The sequence below is a fragment of the Xiphophorus maculatus genome, chromosome 16, assembly GCF_002775205.1.
Source record: "Xiphophorus maculatus strain JP 163 A chromosome 16, X_maculatus-5.0-male, whole genome shotgun sequence".
Lineage (NCBI taxonomy): Eukaryota > Metazoa > Chordata > Actinopteri > Cyprinodontiformes > Poeciliidae > Xiphophorus > Xiphophorus maculatus.
This window is the reverse complement of record NC_036458.1, coordinates 12480388-12502778: the sequence shown is the minus strand read 5'-3', so window position 1 is coordinate 12502778 and position 22391 is coordinate 12480388. Positions and strand designations below refer to the sequence as shown.

The window sequence follows — 22391 nt, the reverse complement described above, 5'->3', positions numbered from 1 at the left end:
GTTTGGCTCCCAATTAGCAGTAAAGCTAAAATACAAAAAAAATCACCTAAGACGGTGTTTGCTGCGAAGCCAATTAAACCATTTGAATCAATTGTGTTGGATCAAGTAGACATCTTAAACCTGAAAGACATTGTCAGTGAAGGACTGGAGCTAAGCATCCCTACTAAACGTTCACAAAAATATGGTTGTATCTTATATTTGAGAGAGTTGAGGCTCCATACGCTCTTTCTGTGTCAGTAAAGGTTGATTGTGATTATTTTCTTTGCACACTTAGAGTTTTTGAATGTCTGGCTCTTAAATGCAGTGATATTTGCTGTTTATAATTAGGGTGTAAAGAAAGCATTTCTTAAATGTATATTTTTTAGGATGTATATAAATTCTCATGTGGAAAATCTCTCCCCTCTGCAGGTGAAAAGCCCTACATTTGTCCTTACGAGGGTTGCAACAAGCGCTACTCCAACTCCAGTGACCGCTTCAAGCATACGCGCACACATTACGTAGACAAGCCCTACTACTGTAAGATGGTAGGCTGCTTGAAGCGCTACACAGATCCCAGCTCGCTGCGGAAGCACATCAAAGCGCACGGCCACTTTGTGGCTCAGGAGCAGGGCCCCCCAAGCGGGGTAGGCTCTCTGCTGAAAGGAAGTCAGAGCGGAGGACCTTCTGGCGTTGGCAGTAAGGATTCAGAATTGCCCTACGTCAGCGGAGCTCACATCATCATCCCCGGAGCAGCTGCCACTCTGCTGGGAGGCCACACCTTGCAGGGCGTAGGCGGTACTCTTCCCTTGTCCCCTCTTAGCCCAAGGCCCCTGGACCTCACCACACTGGGGAGCCCCAATTCGTCTCCAGCCAGCCTAGGAGGCACATCCATCTTGTCCTTTAACGGCTCCCCTCTGGGCCTGGCTAAGGCCCCTTTACTTTCCTCTGCCTTCCCTTCCTCGGCCCTTGGCCTGCCAATGGTTCCAGTGCTGGGCCCCACTTCAGAGCGTCGGCCCCACAGTCACCAGGCAAAGAGAGGGAGAGGAGATGAAGCAGAGGATGAGATGGCTGGGAGGGTCCTAAACCTCTCCACAGGTGGGTCTCATGATCCCCTATCGTGGGTGGTCATTCCCCCAGGCGCTGTGGTGCTCAAACCAGCTGTGGTTAACTGATACAAACACACACACCCACACAATCTCACACACACACGCCCTCTATCTCACACACACATTCCAAAAGAGCTCAGGGGGTTGATGCCATAGCAAGGATGTGGGATGTCAAAGGTGACATGGATTGGCTTGAACAATCAATTCCAGGCAATGCATTAAAAGGTAGGAGTTTGGAAAAAGACACACATCACCTCACACAATTTAAGAATACAACGCAAGCCTCTTGTATTGTTGAAGAACTAAACTTGAGGCCCAAGATCTGTGTTCAGGAATATGTACAGTCCTGGATTTGTATCACAAAGCCTTAAAACAAGGCTCCTCTTTGCTTTCTTATTTTATACTTTACTCATTCTGGCTGGTTCTGTGGAAAAGGACCGTAAACGTGACAGTCTTAGTGCTCTGTGTTTTTAAAAAAGTTCCTTCTTCATCATTGAGTATTTATATGACTGTACTTTGACAGAGTGCCTCCAGCTTAGTGCTGAGGTACGGTGCCTCGCAAAAATATTCACACCCTTTGAGGTTGTACACATTTTGCAACAATACAACTACTCCCAGGCATTAAGCAGTTCAGATTTACATAAAAGTAACCGTGTTGCAAATGAAAAACTAAAGGTGTGATGTATTTCTATTCAGCCCCGTTTACTTTGATTTTCCAGTGCAACCAAGTACAGCAGCATAAACACAGCTGTTCTGTGGAGGCCTTTTAGGTCTGTTGGAGAACATCAGTAGAGTTTTACAAAGACCAACTAGCACAAGACAGATATAAGATGACTTGAGAAAGTTATAGTGGTTTCTTTCCAGAAGGACAACAACCCTAAACAGCAAAAATCTAAACCATTCTCGCGTTAGAATGGTCCAGTCAAAGTGTAATGACACTTGGAAACCGGTGACAAGACCTAAAAACGTATGTTCAAGGTAGATACAATGTATTACTATGCAATAAATTGTGTTGGTTTGCATGAAAAAATTTTTTACCATAGTTTTGTTGTTTGAAAAGACAAAATGTTAGGAAGCTTAAGGGGTTTGAATGCATTTTGCAAGGCACTGCACACCACAAAGGAAGCACTCTCTCACACACGCATGTAATAGAAAGATGTTTCAAATGTTGTCAACATTTGAAACATCTTCCAACATAAATTTGACAAACTTGCCGAACCAAAGCAAGTGAACTTATTACGTCTTATACTTCATTTAAACAGAGCGCTTAACAGTCTCAACTTATAGTATTGAAACCTCAGAACTGCTGCTAAATGTTTCTGCTCCTCCTGCTTCATAAACTGGGCGAGAGCACTTTTGACAATCCGTCCCCGGTCTTGTGGAGGGTGATGAACACGGACCAGACCGGGGGCCGAACGAACAGACAAACGGTGTTTAGCCACCTTGCAATGACCAACCATTACTTCCTCTCTTTTTTTCCCACAAGTGAAACTTAAGGCACTGGTGTGTCTGACTCCCCCTACTGGCGGGACGTGTCGCAACCTCCCGACTCACAAAAACCAGCACTGTTCAGCTCCTGGATTGTCCAGCTGCTTTACAGTAATTCAATCAACGGGACCTGGTTGTGTATAAAAGGCCCTCAGTGGTGATAAACACTGCAGCCTTGTATTCTTTAAGCTAAAATGACCCCAAACCAGCTGTGAAAAACAGGTGGTGGGCCTATCTACATGAGATTCGACCCCAATAAGCTTCAGCTGTGAAAAAAACAACAAAAAAAAAAAAACAAAGAGGGAATGTTCACGTTGTTCCACAGCGGGAGATGGGATACACTCAGTGCTGCCTACAGCTGGACTGACTAGGACGCCACACTATCCCTAACTGCCTCATTTCAGTCTGTCCGAAGGGGAAAACAACATGTAAAAAAAACTTCTGGGAAACACTTCATGGTTCGATTAAGCAGTAAACATGCACTTACTAAAAACGACATGTTTTCTAAAATGTTATATTTAAAGAAAATAGCTCTTATTTCAGTCCCCTTGCAAAATCCTGCTTTTTGTTGGGCGTTTCGTCAGACTTGTGTTGCTCATCCAGCTATAGTGTTGAAAGAGGATAGAGCAGGAGAGGATCCTTAAAACTAAACAGACTGACATCTCTCCTCGCTCTTCATCACTCCTCCGTCTCTTTTGTCTATGTTTGATGACGTTGGCTGTTTTTGAGTGTAATTTTTCGTTTTCAAAACTTAGGAGCAAAAGTTTTCAATTTGAGAGCAAGACATTTTATGCCATTTGCTCCCCTGCATAACTCTGTTCTCACAAAAAAAAAAAAAACTTGTTTGCTTAATAAATACCCTACTCTTGCATCAACTCTAATTTTTGCAATCAGATTTGATGCCTCTCGCACAAATATCTTATGCTCTATTTACACCTAAGGGTCAGTGATGTCAAAGTCTCACCTGTGATTCTGTTGGTTGTAACTGCTACCAACACTTTGTTCCAAGAGAAAGCAAAGAAAATCTAAAAAGGTTTTAAAGCATGGCGTGTAGGATTCAAACAGGAGCAGAAGATAGTTGTGCAAAAGGGAGTAAGCAGATTGTGCAGAACCTCTTTTGCAGCAGAACATATTTGGAACCAGATATGATTATTTTCACGCGTGGGAGCAGAGTTTCAAATCAGGGCAACACATTATCCGAAATCAAGAAATTCTCCTCTTAAATTGAAAATAGCATGCTCATATTTCTTTTGGCAGAAAAATCCCCTTATAACTCTTTCATTTACCTGTTTCTGTTTTATATTTTTTGCCATTACTATGAATTTTTTTATTTTTGCAGATGTTCAGACGAGACATTTTCTTTGTGATGTTGAAGTTGCCTCTTGTGTTCTACATGGCTGCTCTGCAATCAGTTTTCTGCTGCCGGGGATGAGTTTGTGAAGGGGTTGAAGTTGGGGGAAAATTTTTGGATGGCTTTCCAGAGCTGCAGTTTCCAACCCGAGGCTCACACTTCACACGGATGGTTAGATCGATCAGAAACTTCAAAAAGTTTACCTAAATTTTAAAGTTGTGGGGAGTCAACTTTTTCGACTGATTGGCAGCTTGAGAGGAAAGAGAAAGGGTTATTAGGATGAGAGAATGGACAGGGGAGCTATTAGGGTGGAAGCTGCGTGCCAGCAGAGGAAAAAGGAAAAAAAAAAAAGCAACTTGCAGCCATCCTATGCTGCCGCTCTCCATCTGGCCACCCACCCACCAAAACGGCCCTCTCAGCTCTGAAGTCACCGGCTGTGCTGGGCCCACTGTGGCAGCCTCTCACAGAAATACCAGCCTGCAGAAAACTAGGCCACTGAACTCTTCCTGCCCCCTCTCTCTTCAGTGTTACCATCTTCTTTAGATTAAACCCGTGGCTCAATTCCACCACCTCCTGGTTACAAAACATTTACCAAAGAACACTAAAGTACACCAAGAAGAATTAGTCTCACATTAGAGCAGAAATATGTTAATAACATAACTCATTGAGGTTATTTTTTTTATCAGTATTCCTGCAGGACTAGCAATCAAAATCCATTAAAACGGATTATTTACAGAAGTTCAAGATGTCTATTCCTTAAAAGTAAACATTTTACCATTTAATGTCCAAGCTTGGTATGTTATGCACACAAACCATTCAACTACTAATGCTTAAAAAGTACACACTCATTTTGATTAAATCAAATTCTCAGTACGCACGTTGAACACGTCTATGACATGATAAATGTCTTGCCATACAAGTTGCGCTACAAAGCTCCTTCCTAATAACACCACCTCCACACACACAGTTTAGCTCAAGCGTCAGGTCAGGTATTGGAAACGAGTAGTCTGCCGTGTGAATGGACAAACCTCGCATGTAATGTCGTCAGAAAGAGGCGTTAAGTAAGCCAGACATGGTTTCCATGGCAACATCAGCGCCAACAGATGCTGAAAGAGGCCAGAGACAGAGACTCAGCGCCGGCAGCAGAAATCTCAGCACGACATGGGTCCAAATGGGATCCACACATTTTCGATATTAAATAAGCTGTATGATCCATTAACCCTTTGAGCTCAGCCTGTAATAATCTGCACTCCCCCCCCCCCAACTGTATACGTTTGGGGATGCTGTCACATTATTTTCCAATGTCTAAGCTGTGTTTGTGTTGTTTTTGGGAAATAGTCGCTACGGGGTTTCAAGTAGGACTCTGCTAAACATTTTTAAAAGTGGTACGGACTCCTGGAGTTGTTTAAAATCCCAGATGCCAGGACACAAAAATGACCCACATCAGAGGCTCGCTTTGCTGGAAGTGCCACAGTGTTGCACAAAGGGTTAATGATATGACTAAGGCCACAGGAGGCCTGTTCAACTTACGTTTTTTTGCACATTTGTGAGATATTATGTCAGTATTTTAATTTTTCCAAGTGCCTTTTTTATTACAGGTAAATATAGAAGTTATACACTATATGAGAAAAAGTTATATGAAAATATATTTTTCCTGGCACCATGTTCTGTGGTTGAACATGCAGAATTTTAAGCGTTGTAAAAGTCTCCAATTGGTACAACATAGCGGTGTTCTCCTGTTTTAGAGGAATTTTATTACGATATTGATAATAATGTCAATGAAAACAAAATGTTTAATAAAGTTGCATTTGATAAGTGTGCTTATGTTATTTTTTTTTTTTACATTTCTGCAAATACTGTTTCTTTCACACTCTGACAATCATATTATCCTCATTTACATTCAACAAAAAGCATTGTTAACCGAGTTTCCAACACTGCAGTCATAAATATTATTTTTACAGTCACCTATTGTCTATAGAAAAGACAGTACTTGCATATTGTATAATGGGAATTCACTGCCACATACAAAAGACTAAAGAAAAGACTTTATTGGGTTATAATTTACATGGGACATGGGGGAAGAAACTAGCGGTCCAATTGTATCCTTTATGTTTCTGGATTTTGCTGCGACTGCTGGTTTTGTTCTTGTTTCTGAATATTTAGCTCCTCATCCAGACGCTCTTTAGCTCGCACCACCTGCAATGCAAGAAAACGGCACATGAATGACCTGCAGTGGAGGATGAAGCAGCTACACTAACACAGCAACTGTAAATAACAGAATAACTCAACCACCTGGTGTGAGGTGTGAGTCATATTTTCTTAATGCAGAAATCTGGCATTTTGCTGAGGAAAAATAATTAGGAACATGGTGTACACATCTGCTTTTATGCAAAACATGTTCCATTTTAAGATTTCACGCAGTAAAGAAGGAAAAAAGGAGACGGGGAAGGGAGGGAGGGAGGGAGGACACTAGAGAGGAAAATATACAACGAAGCAACCATGACTAAGGAAGGATGAAACATGACAAGGAAACAACAGGAAGGGGGACAATGAAATGAAAGGAAAAACGAAGAAGCAACAATTGGAAGGGCGCCTGGAAGTGAGGTGGGACACGAGGGAACTAACGACAGAAAGAAGAAAAGACAAATAAGGAAAGAAAGGTAGGATACAAAAGGACACAACGAGGAAAGGATAGAAGGGAGGATGAAAATGGAAAAATAGAGATGGAAGGACACATGAAAGGAAGGAGGACACAAAGAAGAATCAAAGGAAGGAAAAAAATAATAAGAAAGAAAGGAATAATGGTGCAAGAAGGGAAAAGTGGTAGAAGGAAGTAAAGACATGTTTTTTAAACAATAAAACCCAACATGTCAATTTTAAACAAAAATGAATTTGGTTTTTGAATGTGTGTGCAGATTGTGATGTTGCAAATCAAAAGGGATAAAGGATGGAAAATAACCAGAACATTTATAAAAGCAATTTCAATAACTTTTAAGACTTCTGAACATTGAACGAACTGTGGAAATAATGTTTTGAAGCAAATCTTACAAAATAATGATTGATTTGTTGCTGTGGATATCACAAGATTTAAACTAAAATATGTTTTTCTTGCTGTTATTCAAAAGTACAACATGGCATCACACATTAAGGTTAATATTAATATTGTGATTTTATGTGGAAAAAACAGTACTCACTTTTGATTGCAGGTAAAATGAACCTCCCACTGACTTTTCATTGGCTTTGAAAAGGTGCTCATAGCTCTGCAGGAGATAAACAGTTCAGTCAGTGTAAACGCACTAAAAACAGCAGCATTAAAAAACCCCCACAATATTTGTTATACATAATCAAACTCATAATTAACCAACTTGATTATAAAGTTAAAGATTTACAACATTGTAAAATTTAAAAAGCTTTGAGTATTAGCATTCACTAGTAAAAACACATGACATCGGAAGTCAACCCTGGTATTACCTTCTGAATCTCTTCAGGACTGAGCGTGGAGACGTTGAGGATTTGTTGAGCCTCTTGTACACTCATCCCAGTGATGCTGGACACTGCGGCAGACTGCTGCCCGGGTCGGCCCCTGGCCCGGGCTGCTGCCTGACTCGCTGGGAGAGGGAAATATACAACAGAGATCCATCCTGAAGTGACGCGATGCCAACATGGCTTATGTTGGAGAATGAGACTAGCAGATAGATTGTTGTTTTGTAGAAACACTAAAGCTGCTTCTAACACTTGAATAAAACTCCATAGTTTTCCAAGCTGTGAAGAAACCCACATCTCATTCAATTTTGCTACTGCCATGAATAAACAATGGTATGAAAACATCATCCAGGTGCAACTTTTGTACATTATCATCAGAGTGCTCCTGGGCTGTTATGCAACTTTTTACCCAACATGGCTAAGCACTTTCTTTAGAAGGAAAAAGTGATAACTTAGTGGGCCTCATTTGGTCCATGGCACAAAAGTTCTATATATATATATATATATATATACAGTACAGACCAAAAGTTTGGACACACCTTTTAATTCAATGAGTTTCCTTTATTTTCATGACTATTGACATTGTAGATTCACACTGAAGGCATCAAAACTATGAATAACACATGTGGAAATATGCACTAAACAAAAAAGTGTAAAACAACTGAAAATACCCCTTATACTGTAGTTTCTTCAAAGTAGCAACCTTTTGCTGTGATTACTGCTTTGCACACACTCTGCATTTTCTCGATGAGCTTCAAGAGGTAGTCACCTGAAATGGTTTTCACTTCATAGGTGCCCTGTCAAGTTAATAAGTGGGATTTCTTGCCTTATAAATAGTCATGAAAATAAAGAAAACCCATTGAATTGAAGGTGTGTCCAAACCTTTGGTCTGTACTGTACATATATGTTAAAGATAAGGATACATTTTCAGTCTTAAACTTGCACCTCTTTAAGGATTCCTTTAAAGGTTAAACATTATTTTAAAGAGGTGTAATAACATTTTAATCAAATCCATAACATCAGACGTCAGGCTCAGGATAACTGAAGCATAAATACCTGCATACTCCTGTTGTAAAGCCCGGGCAAAAGCTCGTCCCACCACCTGAACACCCATCACCACGATCTGAGCGAGGTATTTAGCCTTAAAGTGTTCAGATTAAAACAGTTATTAACAGTGTCAGCAGCCTGTTGTGTCAGAAACAAAGAGACAGAACTCAACACACAAACACATTAACCTTCTTATTACTGAAGCTCTTTTGAAATGCATTAGGTTCGTTATGTAGAGCAACTTAGACACAGTAGCACTAAAAAAAACACATTATTTCATCACGACATGTTTTAGAGTTATCGCAGTACATAATCCAACGAGACCTTGCAAAAATAACATCTTCTTACCATTTTTATATCGCTATACAGCTTACACAGCCGATGTGCCGACTCCTGTTGTCACACATGCACACTGAAGGTTACAGAAGCGTCATAGTTCAAGGAAGATCGACAACTAAACATTCAAGACAAATCATCTTGGTGGTACTAGGTTTTAAACATTTCCCTCTGCTGGTGGGGAGGGATGAATGCAGCGTTGCGCCATATTCGATGACCATCAACTCTTGTGACTCTAGAGGGCGCTGTTGAGAAGCAGCACTGAAATTCAGTCACATATCACGACAATAGTATATAATTTAAAGCCAAAAAATTAACAAATTGATTAAACTGAATTATGTGAATATGAGCCACTGGCTTGAGAAATGATCCAGAGAGCCGTTACAGAACATGTGAGCATACCAACCTTCACAGCAAAGTATTTTAAGGCTAACTTTATAGTTTTCACTGTTTAGTATTCATTTAGCGAAGCAGAGTCAGATATTCTATGTGTCCGTCAGCATGTCTGCATGCCTGTCTGTCTATTTATCACGACAGACCATCACAAACTTCAAATAAATAAATATTATTTTAGACCTTTGATAAATACAAAGAAGGATATGTCATGCATTTGTATTTAACCCATTTAACTTTTTAGAGGTTTTTCTTGAACATGGTCAAAAAAGCTGTTTGAACCTAATGGGAAGATGGATGAAGAAAATTTGGAAGAATCTTAAAAAACAAAAAAACATACAAGAGTCTGCAAACGACTTGAGACATTGGTGGAGTTTCACCTTGACTCAGTGAACTGAATACAAATGAATGTCACACTTTTAAAATTTTGACTCATAAAATTTTTCAAAAATAAAATACAGTGAAGTTTGTGGCTTTAATGCAAGATTGATGAGATGATAACTAAGAAAATATTTTTGTCAGATGTGCATTTATGTAGTTTGCCATGAATGCAGTAGCAATGCTCACCACATTGAGTGAACTACAGAAGATAAGAGAGTTCATATGGTGTTTATTGCAAGACAGTTTTTGAAAAAAATCCACAAACCATTACTATAAAAACAAAACCACAATGTTCCACTTACTATATGAAAACAAATCCCAAAACCAGTTAATCCAGTCAAAACATACAACAGACCTTTAAAAATCACAAGCACATACATCCAGTGACATCCACCATACATGTGTTCAACATGACAAGCAGGAAAATGCATGGCTGATTTGGCCAGATCACATCAGTCATTCTGAGGATGTAAACAATGTTGTTGGATCAATAAATGGTTCTCAACGACTCCAACACAGCCCTGAGTGATGATTACACAATGATGGCTTCACTCTAAGTTACTAACACTGTACTGTTTGCCTAATTAACACCATTCAAAGGGTATTATTCCCCAAACTGTTAGAATATTAATGATTAAGGTTAAAAACATTAGAATACCCTGCAAACAAAATGGAATGATTAAGTAAAAGCATAGAAATCTCCATTTTTCCCTCCTCATACAAGCATTCCTTAATGGCTAAAGAGTGAATCAAACCCAACTAGGACAAATACACAAATACATCATATCTATCATCTATCAACTGTATTTCAATTTATACTTAAAAAGAAAAGGAGTCTATAGTTCCTAACACCAGAGACTCCCCTGACCCTGTTGTGTCCTTAAGTTTAAGGTGGTATCTGCTGCTGACGCTCAAACTTGTTACAGTAACTGTGATTTGCATGATCATACTGGAAGACAATCAGTCTTAAGAACTTGTGCTGTTATAGTGGGCAATTAGAAAGCAAAGCAGTGGTCGCGTGTCGAACGAAACATTCAAGATTTGATTTAGATCTACAAAATAAAAATGTGCCATTAGAAGATAGGAGAAACTAGCCTTAATTCTACGTTATTTTAACAAGCTGTTAGAGAGTTAACTGGTTATACATCAGAAATAAGATAGGCTGCAGATTTATTCACATTTTCCGATTTGTTAATTTACTGTTGTGTGATTTTATATGACTATCTTATGAATTCATCAAATAGATGAATCCTTTAAAGATATACGAATGAAGACATTTGTTGGCACCCCTGGTAAAGATGTGTAGAAAGCATAGTGTAATCTCACAATGAAAAAAGGGAGACAAGAGGGAAATCAGAGCTTTCAATAATAGCACAATTAATCAGTAAAGGAAGATTTTACATTTGCTCTTGAGAAAAAAGCAAATGCTGACAGATTGTGCTTTCCAAGAGGAGACCTTTCCTTAAATATATGTCCCATTATTTGTTAAAACAATTATTTTATAAAATCAGATGTTTTTCCCATGAAATAAATATATTAAAAGAAAGGTTGTATTTTTCTTTTTGAAATTATGCCACTAAAACTCAAGATTAATTTATATTCAGGTTTTACATTTTTACCAAGAGTGCCGATACTTATGTTGTCTATACAGAGAAAACAACTATTTTAAGCTCAAACTGAATGTGGAATTTCCTACAGAGAAGTGCTAAAACTTATGGAAGTTTCATTTACACCATATGAGTTTTTATGTAACGCAATTTTTCTCTTGTTCGGTAGGCTGCAGTGTTTGTTTTCCCCAGATAACTGTCTGGGTGACGCGTTCAAACACGAATGGCAAAATAACTCTTGAGCTGTCCTTTCCTCTCTGCTGTAGGCACCATGACTTGAAGCAAAGCCCAGGCGATGACATCCTCTTTAATCGTCCTGAATAAAAGGGAGACAAGAATGAGATCACTAAAATCAGGGGGAAAAAAGAAAAGAAAAACTTCCATAATTTCTTGATTGGAATGAAAAGAAACTTTAAACTTCAATCAGCTCAGTTTATATTTATTTGATTTTCTGAATATATTAAACTGTGACTTCAAGTTAAGAACACAACTAATGCAAATATACAAACACAAACTTCAGAGATGACATTACAAGAAAGAACAATAGACAAATACAGTTACTGGAAAAAGAATTGACATCACTTGAACTTAACTATTTTGCTGCACTTCAGCCAAAAGTGCAACACTATCTTGAGATTTTAGGTGGTAAACCAACAGAAAGTAGTGACATTTTTGTGACATGGAACATGTTTTTTTAATGTTCCATGAAAAGCACAAACATATGAAAAGCACAACAAAAATTCAGCTGCTTCTCAGAGAACAAGCAGCGTCACGAAAACGAAGGCACAGCAGACCGGTCAGGTAGTAACCTGTGGAGATGCTTAAATCAGAGTTAAAGCAGTTTTTTTTAGTAAAAATACAGGGGCCTGAATACAAATGCATGTCACTTTTTTCAGATTTTTATTCGCAAAAATTGCTTACATCTTTCCTTTCACTTCATCACTGTGTACTACTTTGTGTTGATCCATCACATAAAATATACTTTTGTGTTTTATTTTCAAGAGGTTGTCACATGTACTCACCCACTCCTCGTCATCCACACCCTCAAAGGACTCCTGTGGAAGGGGGTCGTCCATGTTTCCCAGCTTAGACACCATGGCACTCAGGAGCTGGATCACACACACGCACACACACGCGGACACACACACTGAGTTTTACGATCTCAGGAGGACAGAGACATGCTTTTTTTCAGGTACTACCAAAGGTCCATACATCTGATCTACAACAAACTAATGCAAAGTTTCACCTCCTCTTTTTTCTGTTCATCCGTTTTTTCCTCCAAGTAAACAGACGAGGGCAGGTATTTCCTCACCGGAGCCTCTTTGGGGGCCTCACTCACTGAGAAAAAACACAAACGTACCAGGACATGTCGAGAGTCAACATGCGGGTCTAAAGACGGCATCTTGATGAACATTTAACAGGCGTGTTGTGTCTGTAGCTGCACCTGGCGTCATGTCTTTGGGCTTCAGGCTGAGCTTTTTATGCTGGCCGTTGGAGCCAGAGAGCCAGGCGGAGGCAGTGAGCGCAGGCTCCCACCACACTGCTGTGTCCGGGTACACATCGTCCTGGAAGAACTCTTTCTGGAGAGCCAAAAAGGAAAAACATTCTGTTCGTTAGAAGTAAACATGAGTAAAAAAAGTAGACAGTGTTCCTGGAAGTGTTTGCAAGGGGGTTCAGTTGCCTCACTTTAACCCGGGGGACTCTGAAGGCCACCGGCTCTATGGTGGTCTTGGTGAGCATCAGTCCCACAGCTATCTCCACATCTCGCACGTTGCACTCCGTTTTAGGCAAAAAGGCAAGTCCCTGCACACAGAGCACAGAATCCATTACTTTAACTTCAGCTTCAATGGACGTGTCGATGATAATTAGGACAAAATAAGTAGCCTTAGTACCTTATGAGGCTCAGGGGAGTTAAAACTGCTGCATTCAATAAAGTATGGATCTTCTGGGACCAACTCATAAATGTAGACTCTGGTGTCACCCTGAAGAAAAGCAGAAAACATCATTTAATGCAAATTAGGCTTTAGCCATGACGCAATCTGCAGCGACTAGCACCAGTTCATCTCTCATCTTACTCACTTTCCCAGAAAGAATTACAACGCTGGTGTCGGGGTCGTAAAATGGGATAAGAGTTGAGGGAGATACATTTAAAGCAGCATTGGCTATTGGCCCGGATGACAGGGAGTCAGCGGAGAACAGGTAAAGAACTCTTTCACTACGACTAAAATAACAATACAAAAGAGGACAAGAAGAAAGGTTACTTTGGTCAATGCTGCTCAGACAGGAGAAAAGTAAATTAAAAAAACTTAACAGCCATGATGAACGGACTAATAAAAAGGTTTTAGTTTCCAGTACCTGTCAAATCCTGACACCAGCAGGTACTTCCCATCACACACCCAGACCACACGAGCTCCTCTGTGGCCCTCTGGACCCGGCCCTTCCTGGGAAAACCAAAACAACAGCAAATCTATGCGAGTACTGAAGCAGTGTTATAATACAACGACTATTATCTAAGAATTGAGAGGCAAATATTTATTACAAAAAAAAGGACTGAATCCAAATATAAAAGTATCCAGACCTCTTGAAGTTTTTAATGTCGTCGTAGTACAACTGAAAATGTATGTGAGCCAGATTATTATTATTTTGTAAGCTGCTGTTCTATAGTTTATTGCCATACTTGCACAGGTGCTGCAGATTTGCGAGGGTCATAGATGCGAACTTTCCCATCCTTGCAGACTGTGGCCAGCAGCTTTCCGTCTGGACTCCACGCCATTCCAAACACCTGAACAGGAACATCAGGAAGAGCCAAACCAGGAGGAAACATTCCATAAGTTTCCGTTCGCTTTATGGAAACATCTCTGCTTGCTCAAATTGTGTTTTTTGAAAAGATTTTCTTTGCTACAGTAACAACCCACCTGGTCCTGGTGGCCGGTGAGAATCTTGACCTGCTCTCCACTCTCCAGGTTCCACAGTCTGACTGTGAGATCGTAGGATGAGGACACCAGGACTCCACTGGCCAGAGGGTGAAACTTGATGGAGTAGATCTTCTCTGTGTGGCCTACAGGGAGTCAGGGTAGCCATCAATACAACTGAGACTTCAAGAGTCACACATGGAATGTGCAAGTTTATTTCCGGATGCATTCGAAATCAATACTGAAAAATCTGCAAAATGCGACTTCCTGTCCTGCCATTTATTGAGATTTTTTCAAACTCCCGCCCAAGCCAGAATCATTAATACATAGATTTAGGTTGAATTTGTTTCTCTATGCAATATGACCTACCTTGCAGGATGAGCTTAGGCTGAGTCAGTGTCTCTTTCAGCCCGCCCTCAGGTACTTGCCATATCCTGATTTTAGCATCATCTCCAGCTAGATAGAGACATTCAAAAATAAACTCAGAGACAAGCTCAGACAAATTTGTGAGGAAGAAGTTTTTATCTGCACCTTTGGAAAAAAAAGGTGGAGGTTGTTAGTAAGGATGTATTCACTCACCCACTGCCAGTCTGTGTGTGTCAAAGGGATCCCAGGAAAAGTCGACCACGTTTACAGAGTTCTGGATGGTGGGCAGAGCTGTGTCTGGCTGCCTCCCGGGTCCAGAGCGCTGAGGAGAGGAAAAGAGTCAAACAGCTGGAGTACAGCTGTGGTTTTACATCTAACAAGCATTAACTAAACTAAATTCTCAGGGGATCGAAGGGACTGCTAACTCAACTGGAAGTCTCTGATTCAATTTGCACACACTGTAAGAAAGCATATTAATTTTGAATAAGGCTACTGCACCAGGATTAATAGGGAATGTGTGTATACTTATGGTAAGTTTCCTTAAGTATAACTAATAACACATACCTCGAACACAGCAATCTGGCCTCCTGCGATGGCGAGTGGGACGGCCACACGTTGGCGGTTTACACAGAAGCCGTCACTCTCGCCTGGCGTCGTCAGGTTGAGGTTCCGGATGTTGGTGATGTGTTTGTCCCGGTGCATCACTGCACCCTGGATGTGTCGGAATTTGGATGTTGGTCCTGATTTTAAAAAAAAAGGAAGCCTTAGTTTAAAAAAGTCCCGTCTAAAACAGATAATTATTCTAAAAATATGGATGTGTGCATGTGTTAGTTTCTACCCAGCATGTTTTGGATTGTCTTTACGCTCTGGCTGGGACTGGGGAGGAAGCCTGAGGAGAGACCAGAGGTGGAGGAGGGAGAGCGGGACGGGGCAGCGGTGCTGCTGGGGGTGCTAAGAGGACTACTGGAGGTGGAGCAGCCGTGAGGCTGATCCTGGAAAAGCAGGATGGTGTTTTAAATTCTGCTAATCAAACATAAAACTTGTTCTGCTTTAGAAAAACAAAGACATTTATACCTCTTTGCTTCCTCCACGGGGCAGCTCCTTCTTAACAGGCATCTGTTTTGCTGCTGGTTTGGGTCTCTTGTCTGGGTGGAGGCTGACTTTATCCACCTTGGGACAAACAGGGCTGCTTGTTTGACCAATCTGTGCGGCCTTCAAACCTTTCTAAGCTGTTGTGAGTGAGGTTCTGTTACCTGTTTGTTCCCTCCCTTCCACCACTCCGCAGCAGACATGGCTGGAGTCGTGCCCACCGTATCTGGGTAAAGGTCATCATGAAACTCCTGCCCAGAACTCTGAAAAAACAAAGAATAAGGTACAAAAGTGCAAGCAATAAAACATCTGTGGAAAGGAAATCAAGATGTACGTGGAGGTTATAAATCTGTTGTTTGCTGGCGATACCTTGCGAGGGACTTGGTAGCTGATCGGAACGATGCAGCTGTCTGTCAGCTGAAGAACACGCACCACTTCACAGGAAATGACATCCAGTGCCAATTTTGGCACCATGGCAATGCCTCGAGTTGAAGCGTCAGTCAGACAGTGACTCACTGTGAGAAAGTTAAGAAAGAGAGGTAACAATATGGGACAGAATTTAAAAAATAAAACAAATTTAAGCATGCACAAAAACAACCACATTTTACCTTGAGTCAGGAAAGGCTCAGCAGTGGAGACTTCAAAACAATCAACTGCAGTGTCTCCCTAAACAGAGAAAGAGAAGCTTTAATAAATCTGAGTTTCTTCAACATAATCTTTACGAGAACAAATTCGCAGATATACAGCTTACAATGCCGGCGAGCATGAGGAGACCAGTGTCATCATCGAACAGAGGGACCAGCATCCTGTAGATGGAGACAAAGATGAACAAAGAGAGAAAACATTGAGAATTTTTTTCTTTGGTTTTGCATCACTTAGGCATGTTCAAGTTGAAAAGTGTTGCCACTAGATGGTGTAGTTGACTCAGTAAAAGGTGTCTTCAAGCCCTTCTACAAACTCAGCGGCAAAAATGCTGTGCATTTCTGTTTCAAGTCAAGATTAAGCGGCTCAATATAAATCAGTCACAAAACCTTCCCCAAAACAATCATCAGGTCATGGACAGAAAATTAGAGAACTAACCAAAGTAAAATTTAGAAAGACCTTCGAAAAACTGGGCAATCTGTTGATTGAAGTTGCTGCTTGGAATAAAAAAACAACAACAACATGCTTCTATATAAAGAGAAGGTTGTTTCCACACCACAGCACAGAATAGGCCATGTCTCTTGGTATCCTTGGTAAAAATGTACAAAAAAGTCTTAAAAAATTAAATAATAATAATGTTTTAGTGCAATCTCCCATTTAAAATTGTAGAAATCAAACCTTTAATGAAAGTAATTTTTTTCAGTTAGAAACAAAACCTATTATGAAATAATTATTTTCAACAAAATCCCTGTAAAATAAGTAGTAAATATTGCTTTTTTCAATTCAGATTTTTAAAAAATCTTGGTAAATATCTTTCTGTTTCTGTTGGGTATCAACAGAACACCACAAGAACACCGTGATGACACTTGGGAATTGTTTTGTTATGCTTCATCTTGGTTTCCTGCTTCGTTGTTCCCTGTGTGCTTTATTAGCCAGTTTTCCCACTTCCTGAGTCCAACTTGTTTTCCTTCACAGTTGTAACCTGTTTGTTGAGTAATCAACTCTCCAGCTTAAATTTGCCAGTTTGATAAATCCTGCTGTTGATGATACATCTTAACGTTAGATGTCACCTGCCAGTAAAATTCAGAAAGAAGAAGAATCCTACTGTTACCTCCAGCATGTCTCCTGGTCCTTGTGGTTTCCCTGGACTTAGATTTTTTTTATTTTCTCCTTACTTTATTAAGTAAACATTTTATTTTTTAACGTCCTACACTGGGGTCATTCTCTTCACCATTCTATATAGAAGTATTACCAGCACTTACTATATGTTACTTATAACTGTGCCACAAGTGATTTTGTAAAAAAAAAAAAAAAAAATCCTAATATTTCTTCCCAATTAAATAACATATGATGCCACATTAATAGAGTAATTTATTCAAAAGTTTGTTTTACACAACTTTACTATGCTTTCTAATAAGTATGGCTTGGATTGGATCTTTATGGATTTCAATGCACTAAAATAGAAATTGTGTTAACTGCATATTGGAGTTACTATCAAGAAATGTCTTTACTGTAAATTTATTTCATAATATTGACATTATCAATGTTGACAGTAAATCACCCATTTTGGATTATTTGTTAAATAAAGAGAAGGCTCAACAGATCAAACTGGTGTGAAGCACAAAATAATCAAAGTCAAACTACAGAGAGATTTCTTCTGAACCACTTGAAAACATTTCCTGTTGGTGTACTACAAACTGTACTCATGCAGGCCTAAACAAGTCCATAGCCACCTGCTACCTCTCATGATACAAACTAAGAGGATTGAGGGCAACAGAACTTAATAAGGAAAGTTCAACCGGGTACCTAAACCAAACAGGAAATACTTCTACAAACAACTGAGGTAATCTAGGCAAATCTCCCTCATTCTTCACTGCTATTCTATTCTAAGAGCCGCAGCCAGGCTACGTTATGATTTTCTCTGCAGGTCACAGTCGGGATAAGGACAGAGTCCAGGCTGACTGAAGTGGAAAGACTCACTTCCAGAGATGGGTTTATGATGACGACCTTGTGCAACGCTTCTATTCCAGTGCCACTTGATGCTGACAGACTGGTGATGTAATGCTCTAACTATGACAGTGTAATGACAGAGTTAGTTAGAGTATGTAAGGCGACAACATATGGTGACACGCAAGGGATTTTTTTGTTTTCTGTGAGCAGCAAAATATAAGAGCATGTGACAGCATGTCGTGGATGTTTGTATGAAAATTATGAAACAACCAATTAGCAAAGAAACAAAAGTATCAGGTTAGAGTCTATTAACAGCTAACAGTTTGATGTATTCATGATTTTTCTTTTATCCTTAGTCTTTAATAAATCAGTCCAGTTTAATGTCAGAAACTCTAGAAGAAAAAGATGTTGTAGTCAAAGATCAATGACTACAACAGTCCGCAGTTTGTGAGGATAAAAAGTTATCCGTTTGACCAGTAGATCAGCAGCCCTGTAGCACCACAGGGGTCTGTACTCTTGCCATGACTTTTTACCTCAGGTTTCCAGTAAAACTCAGACTCCTGTTATCTAGAAATGCTAAGAAAACTCTCTGGGTGTATTAGAGATGGACAAAAGGCTGGGAGAAAGCTGGTTTGGTTTGTGGCTTGATGTGGATACAGCAGTCTTATCCTAAATGTCAATAAAACAAAGAACACAATTGCAGATTAAGGAAGAAAAGGAATTGGTCAAACACTATTTCCGTCATCTGAAAAGGAGTGGAGGTGGTTAAAGAGTATAAATAGCAGTCTACAAGAAGCTTAGGAATCTTCAGTGTTTGTTGTGGGGAGTGTGATCTATTCAACAGCATTAAAGCCAGTCAGTCTTTCTATGTAGATTAATTTATAGCTGATAAATAATTTGAACTGTTCATGTTCATTTTAAAAGATCCAAAGGGTGTTGGGGTTGTATGTGCTTGGATTGTTCAGCAGGATCACTATGACCTTACTGTTCAATGAAATCTAGTCCAGGAAATATGAAAAAAAATATATTTGGAAAAATCATTAGCCATCTATCCACTTGTTTCACTTTAATTTATATGTGTTCAGTTTCATATGTTGTCAGATTTATTAGCAGTAGTATTTCATATTGCTAACACATTGGATTGGCTATGTGCTGTCCCACTTGTTTTTTTGGGGGGAGGGGGGTGGCTGCATGTGAAGGATGTGGTTTCTCTTTACTCACACTACAATACAGACATTTTTATTTCTTTAGAGATTGCTTACCAACTTATTTTTAGCCTGGCTTTAACTTGAATGTCACAGTGAAAAGATAAAAACAAGTGTTGGAGCAGTGTTGATTACAGTCCATCTAATCCATAAGGGATATACAGTAAGAGACATTTATTGAACATTTAAAAAATGTCAATCTCAAAAAAGGTTGAAATTCTCCTCCTCTTGAGTTTTTGTAGTCTTGTGTTTGGTTTAAGAACAACTAAAAGTAGGACACAAATGATACCTGTGCTCTCTCCTCTCTGTTGCAAGATGGTGAAATCAGCAAGGGGTGGCCACGCTTCATTAGGTCGAGTCTCTGTTCCCATGTCCGAGTCTGTCCACAGGGAGTCCACCTCCATTCCCACACTGCTCTCCTTTGCTCTGTCCTCCCCACAACAAAACTACCTTGCTTTGTCCCTCAAGCTTCCCCTGCATCGTTAGTCCCAATTAGCTCTCCGAATTGGCTTCACTCTCTCCGAGGTCTTATCTCCGCTTTTCTCACAGTAAAATGTACAAGTCAAACAGCCACATAATAGAAGCAGAGCTTTATCTCTGATTGTGGTCACTGTTTGCTGTCATTTTCATGGTCCACCTCCTCACCGGCCCGTTTTCCCACACAGCGAAACGCAGGCACATGCAGGTGCATATTTACGCACACATAATGGGGAGCACACATGCATGTAAGTGCTAATGATGCGGATTTAATGACTTCATGACACAGTATGGCAGAGTTAATTAATTAAGAGTCTGCTATCTCCCTCACACAGGCTCATTGTGAAGGAAAAAAAGAAGCTATTATTCTCATTCAGTAAAGTCAGATGCATTTCCCTGTTTTTGGTGTGCAATTAAAATAAGTTTACCACCATAATCATGATTACATAACATGTCAAAAACAACATTCCAACATCTCTCAGGCCTATCTGCACCTAATAATGTCTCAACACAATCCAAACTCCTCTAACTATCTGCAAAGAGCCATCAAAAAACCCACCTGCCTCCTTTCTGAGCTGCCATCACCTCACACCGCTCATCTTGCACAGATGCCAAATGAAAATCATAAAATGACCTTCTCCCTCTGACAGCAGCCTTCAGCACCAGCAGATATAATAGGTATAATACTCCTGCTATCTGTGTTTAGGTGTGTATGAGTCAGCCAGGGTAAATTCAGATCATTAGAACGTGTTGTCGTTTAATAACGTGTGATAATGGTAAACACTCTAAATCGGATTAACAGGCCAGACAAGTAGAGACATGCAGAGCAGACCAAAAACAAACTGATGTGCTCATTTACTGGGTATTTGCACCTGAAAGAGACACTTAATGGTGATTCAGTTCAACTGAACACTTGGACAATATGAACACATGTACTAAAGCTGATAACTGCTCAGCAAGCAGGGAAACATGTATAACCTTACTTTTCTAATCATTTTATTAAGAAAATAGGCAAAATACTTTGGAAAAGATCAAATTGTATTAGGTTCGGGGTGACGTGCAGTGTTTGTTGTACCTGAGTGAAGTTGCCTCTCCTGCCCCCAAACATTTGTGTTACGTTTATGCAGCAAAACATTTTCGTTTGTGTCGATATCATTTTAAAGATATTAAGAAATGTTTCCAGAGGTCATGAAAGGTCAACCAGCCACCCCACTTTCCCCCACAAATGCAGCGCAAATGTTTGAGACCAATTTTGTTAGATTTGAAGAAGGTGTGGGAGGGCAGCTTCACTCAAGTGTTAGTTGTCCTTCACCCAGTAAGTTAAAAATTGTCTCAAATATTTAATTTGGGCTTCACCTGATGAGAGAATCTTCTTCCGTGAATTTCTTTATCTTTATGATGCTGTTTGTTAAGCAAAGGTCTGAGAGGATGCATCATTTTCTTTCTACTTCACTTATGAATAGATTTTTATTCATAAAGATGGGCTATAACTCATTATGGTAACAAAAACATCAAACTCTACAGTTCCGATGTGTCAAGATGTGGAAACATTTAAATTAAATCAATAGTTTTACAAGGTACTAGAAAAAAACATTAAAAAATATGAAAATTGTATTAAAAACCTAAGAAAACACGTTTTATACCTGATTTTTACAGTAAAATACTTCATGCTCTTTTACAAAAACACACAAAAACCAATATGCTGCACACCTGAATGAGTCCATACAAGCACCAGCCTTTCCCCTGATACCATCAGTCTCATCCAGTGGTGTAATGTGCTCTGGCGTAGGTGGAGCTAATTGAAGCAGCCTGCAGAGGTATAAGGTTATGGGGTTTGAGCTATGACCAGATGAGTATCAGTCAAAGGGACCTTTCTCTGTCGTATCAGATCATGACCTTCAGCAAGGCCTGCCTTAATAATAAAAACATGCACTAGATATGGCAATAAGCTCCAGATGACAGGTAGTGAGCCTGAAAATGGAAAGAACGGGGAGGTGGAGGCGGTCAAGGAATGCAACCCCCATGTTTTAAAATTTGTATCCTAGCAATATAAAATATACTATTTTGCACATTTATTGGCCTTAGAGTAAGTCAATAGTAGGATGCGTCTTCTGGATTTCTAGGAGATAAAATGAGACTAAATATAGGAACATTCAAGTCAAAGAATATCTCTGGAGACATAAAAAAGGAGCAACTAGACCTTGATGTTAAAAACAACCTTAAATCACTGTGAATGATACCTCTTTTTTATTGCAATCATAGACATTCATCACTAACTTCAAAGTGTAACTGTGCAACTATTTAGGCTTGAGATATTTTCATGATCAGTGTCAGATTATGAAACATAAAGCAGCACCAGTTAATAATGTGGCTGACATTTTGTTGAAAGCTGGGCTGTAACAAAAAAATTAGCCTTGCATTTTATAGCAGGGCTCTTAAGTGATTCATGTAATAAGTATGTGATAAAAAAATAATTCATATAAGCTACAGATCCTCTATTGTTACAATCTTTCCCTTTTTAATTTTCCTTTTTTTGTCCCAGACAGAAGACACACTTATTGTCTCATTGTAAAGAGTTA

The 22391-nt window shown here is 39.7% G+C and overlaps 2 protein-coding genes across 5 annotated transcripts in view; one reads left to right on the top strand and one right to left on the bottom strand.

The window, feature by feature from the left end:
• The window catches only part of glis2 (GLIS family zinc finger 2), a 30974-nt gene extending 25235 nt beyond the window's left edge, over positions 1-5739 (top strand). For both annotated transcript variants that reach the window (XM_023349105.1, XM_005809282.2), the window contains exon 7: positions 409-5739. In XM_023349105.1, coding sequence (XP_023204873.1) covers positions 409-1151 — 743 coding nt within the window. In that variant the 3' untranslated portion in view covers positions 1152-5739. The remainder of the gene's footprint in view (positions 1-408) is intronic.
• A 210-nt stretch (positions 5740-5949) lies between these two features.
• Positions 5950-22391, bottom strand: part of LOC102228224 (mitochondrial import inner membrane translocase subunit TIM16-like) — a 116975-nt gene continuing 100533 nt past the window's right edge. The window contains exons 10-31 of one of the 3 annotated variants that reach the window (XM_005809284.3): positions 16290-16344; positions 16147-16204; positions 15908-16053; positions 15703-15801; positions 15524-15619; positions 15288-15441; positions 15014-15189; positions 14663-14771; positions 14453-14539; positions 14087-14229; positions 13849-13953; positions 13527-13612; positions 13251-13392; positions 13064-13153; positions 12858-12974; positions 12616-12751; positions 12418-12509; positions 12194-12280; positions 8464-8548; positions 7396-7532; positions 7119-7184; positions 5950-6120 (exon numbers count right to left, since the gene is read on the bottom strand). In XM_005809284.3, the coding sequence (XP_005809341.1) occupies positions 6031-6120; positions 7119-7184; positions 7396-7532; positions 8464-8548; positions 12194-12280; positions 12418-12509; positions 12616-12751; positions 12858-12974; positions 13064-13153; positions 13251-13392; positions 13527-13612; positions 13849-13953; positions 14087-14229; positions 14453-14539; positions 14663-14771; positions 15014-15189; positions 15288-15441; positions 15524-15619; positions 15703-15801; positions 15908-16053; positions 16147-16204; positions 16290-16344 (2356 nt within the window). In that variant the 3' untranslated portion in view covers positions 5950-6030. Of the gene's footprint in view, positions 6121-7118; positions 7185-7395; positions 7533-8463; positions 8549-8802; positions 8910-9773; positions 11488-12193; positions 12281-12417; positions 12510-12615; positions 12752-12857; positions 12975-13063; positions 13154-13250; positions 13393-13526; positions 13613-13848; positions 13954-14086; positions 14230-14452; positions 14540-14662; positions 14772-15013; positions 15190-15287; positions 15442-15523; positions 15620-15702; positions 15802-15907; positions 16054-16146; positions 16205-16289; positions 16345-22391 lie in introns of those variants that run through there. The other 2 variants (XM_023349102.1, XM_014472604.2) reach the window with 2 other exon arrangements.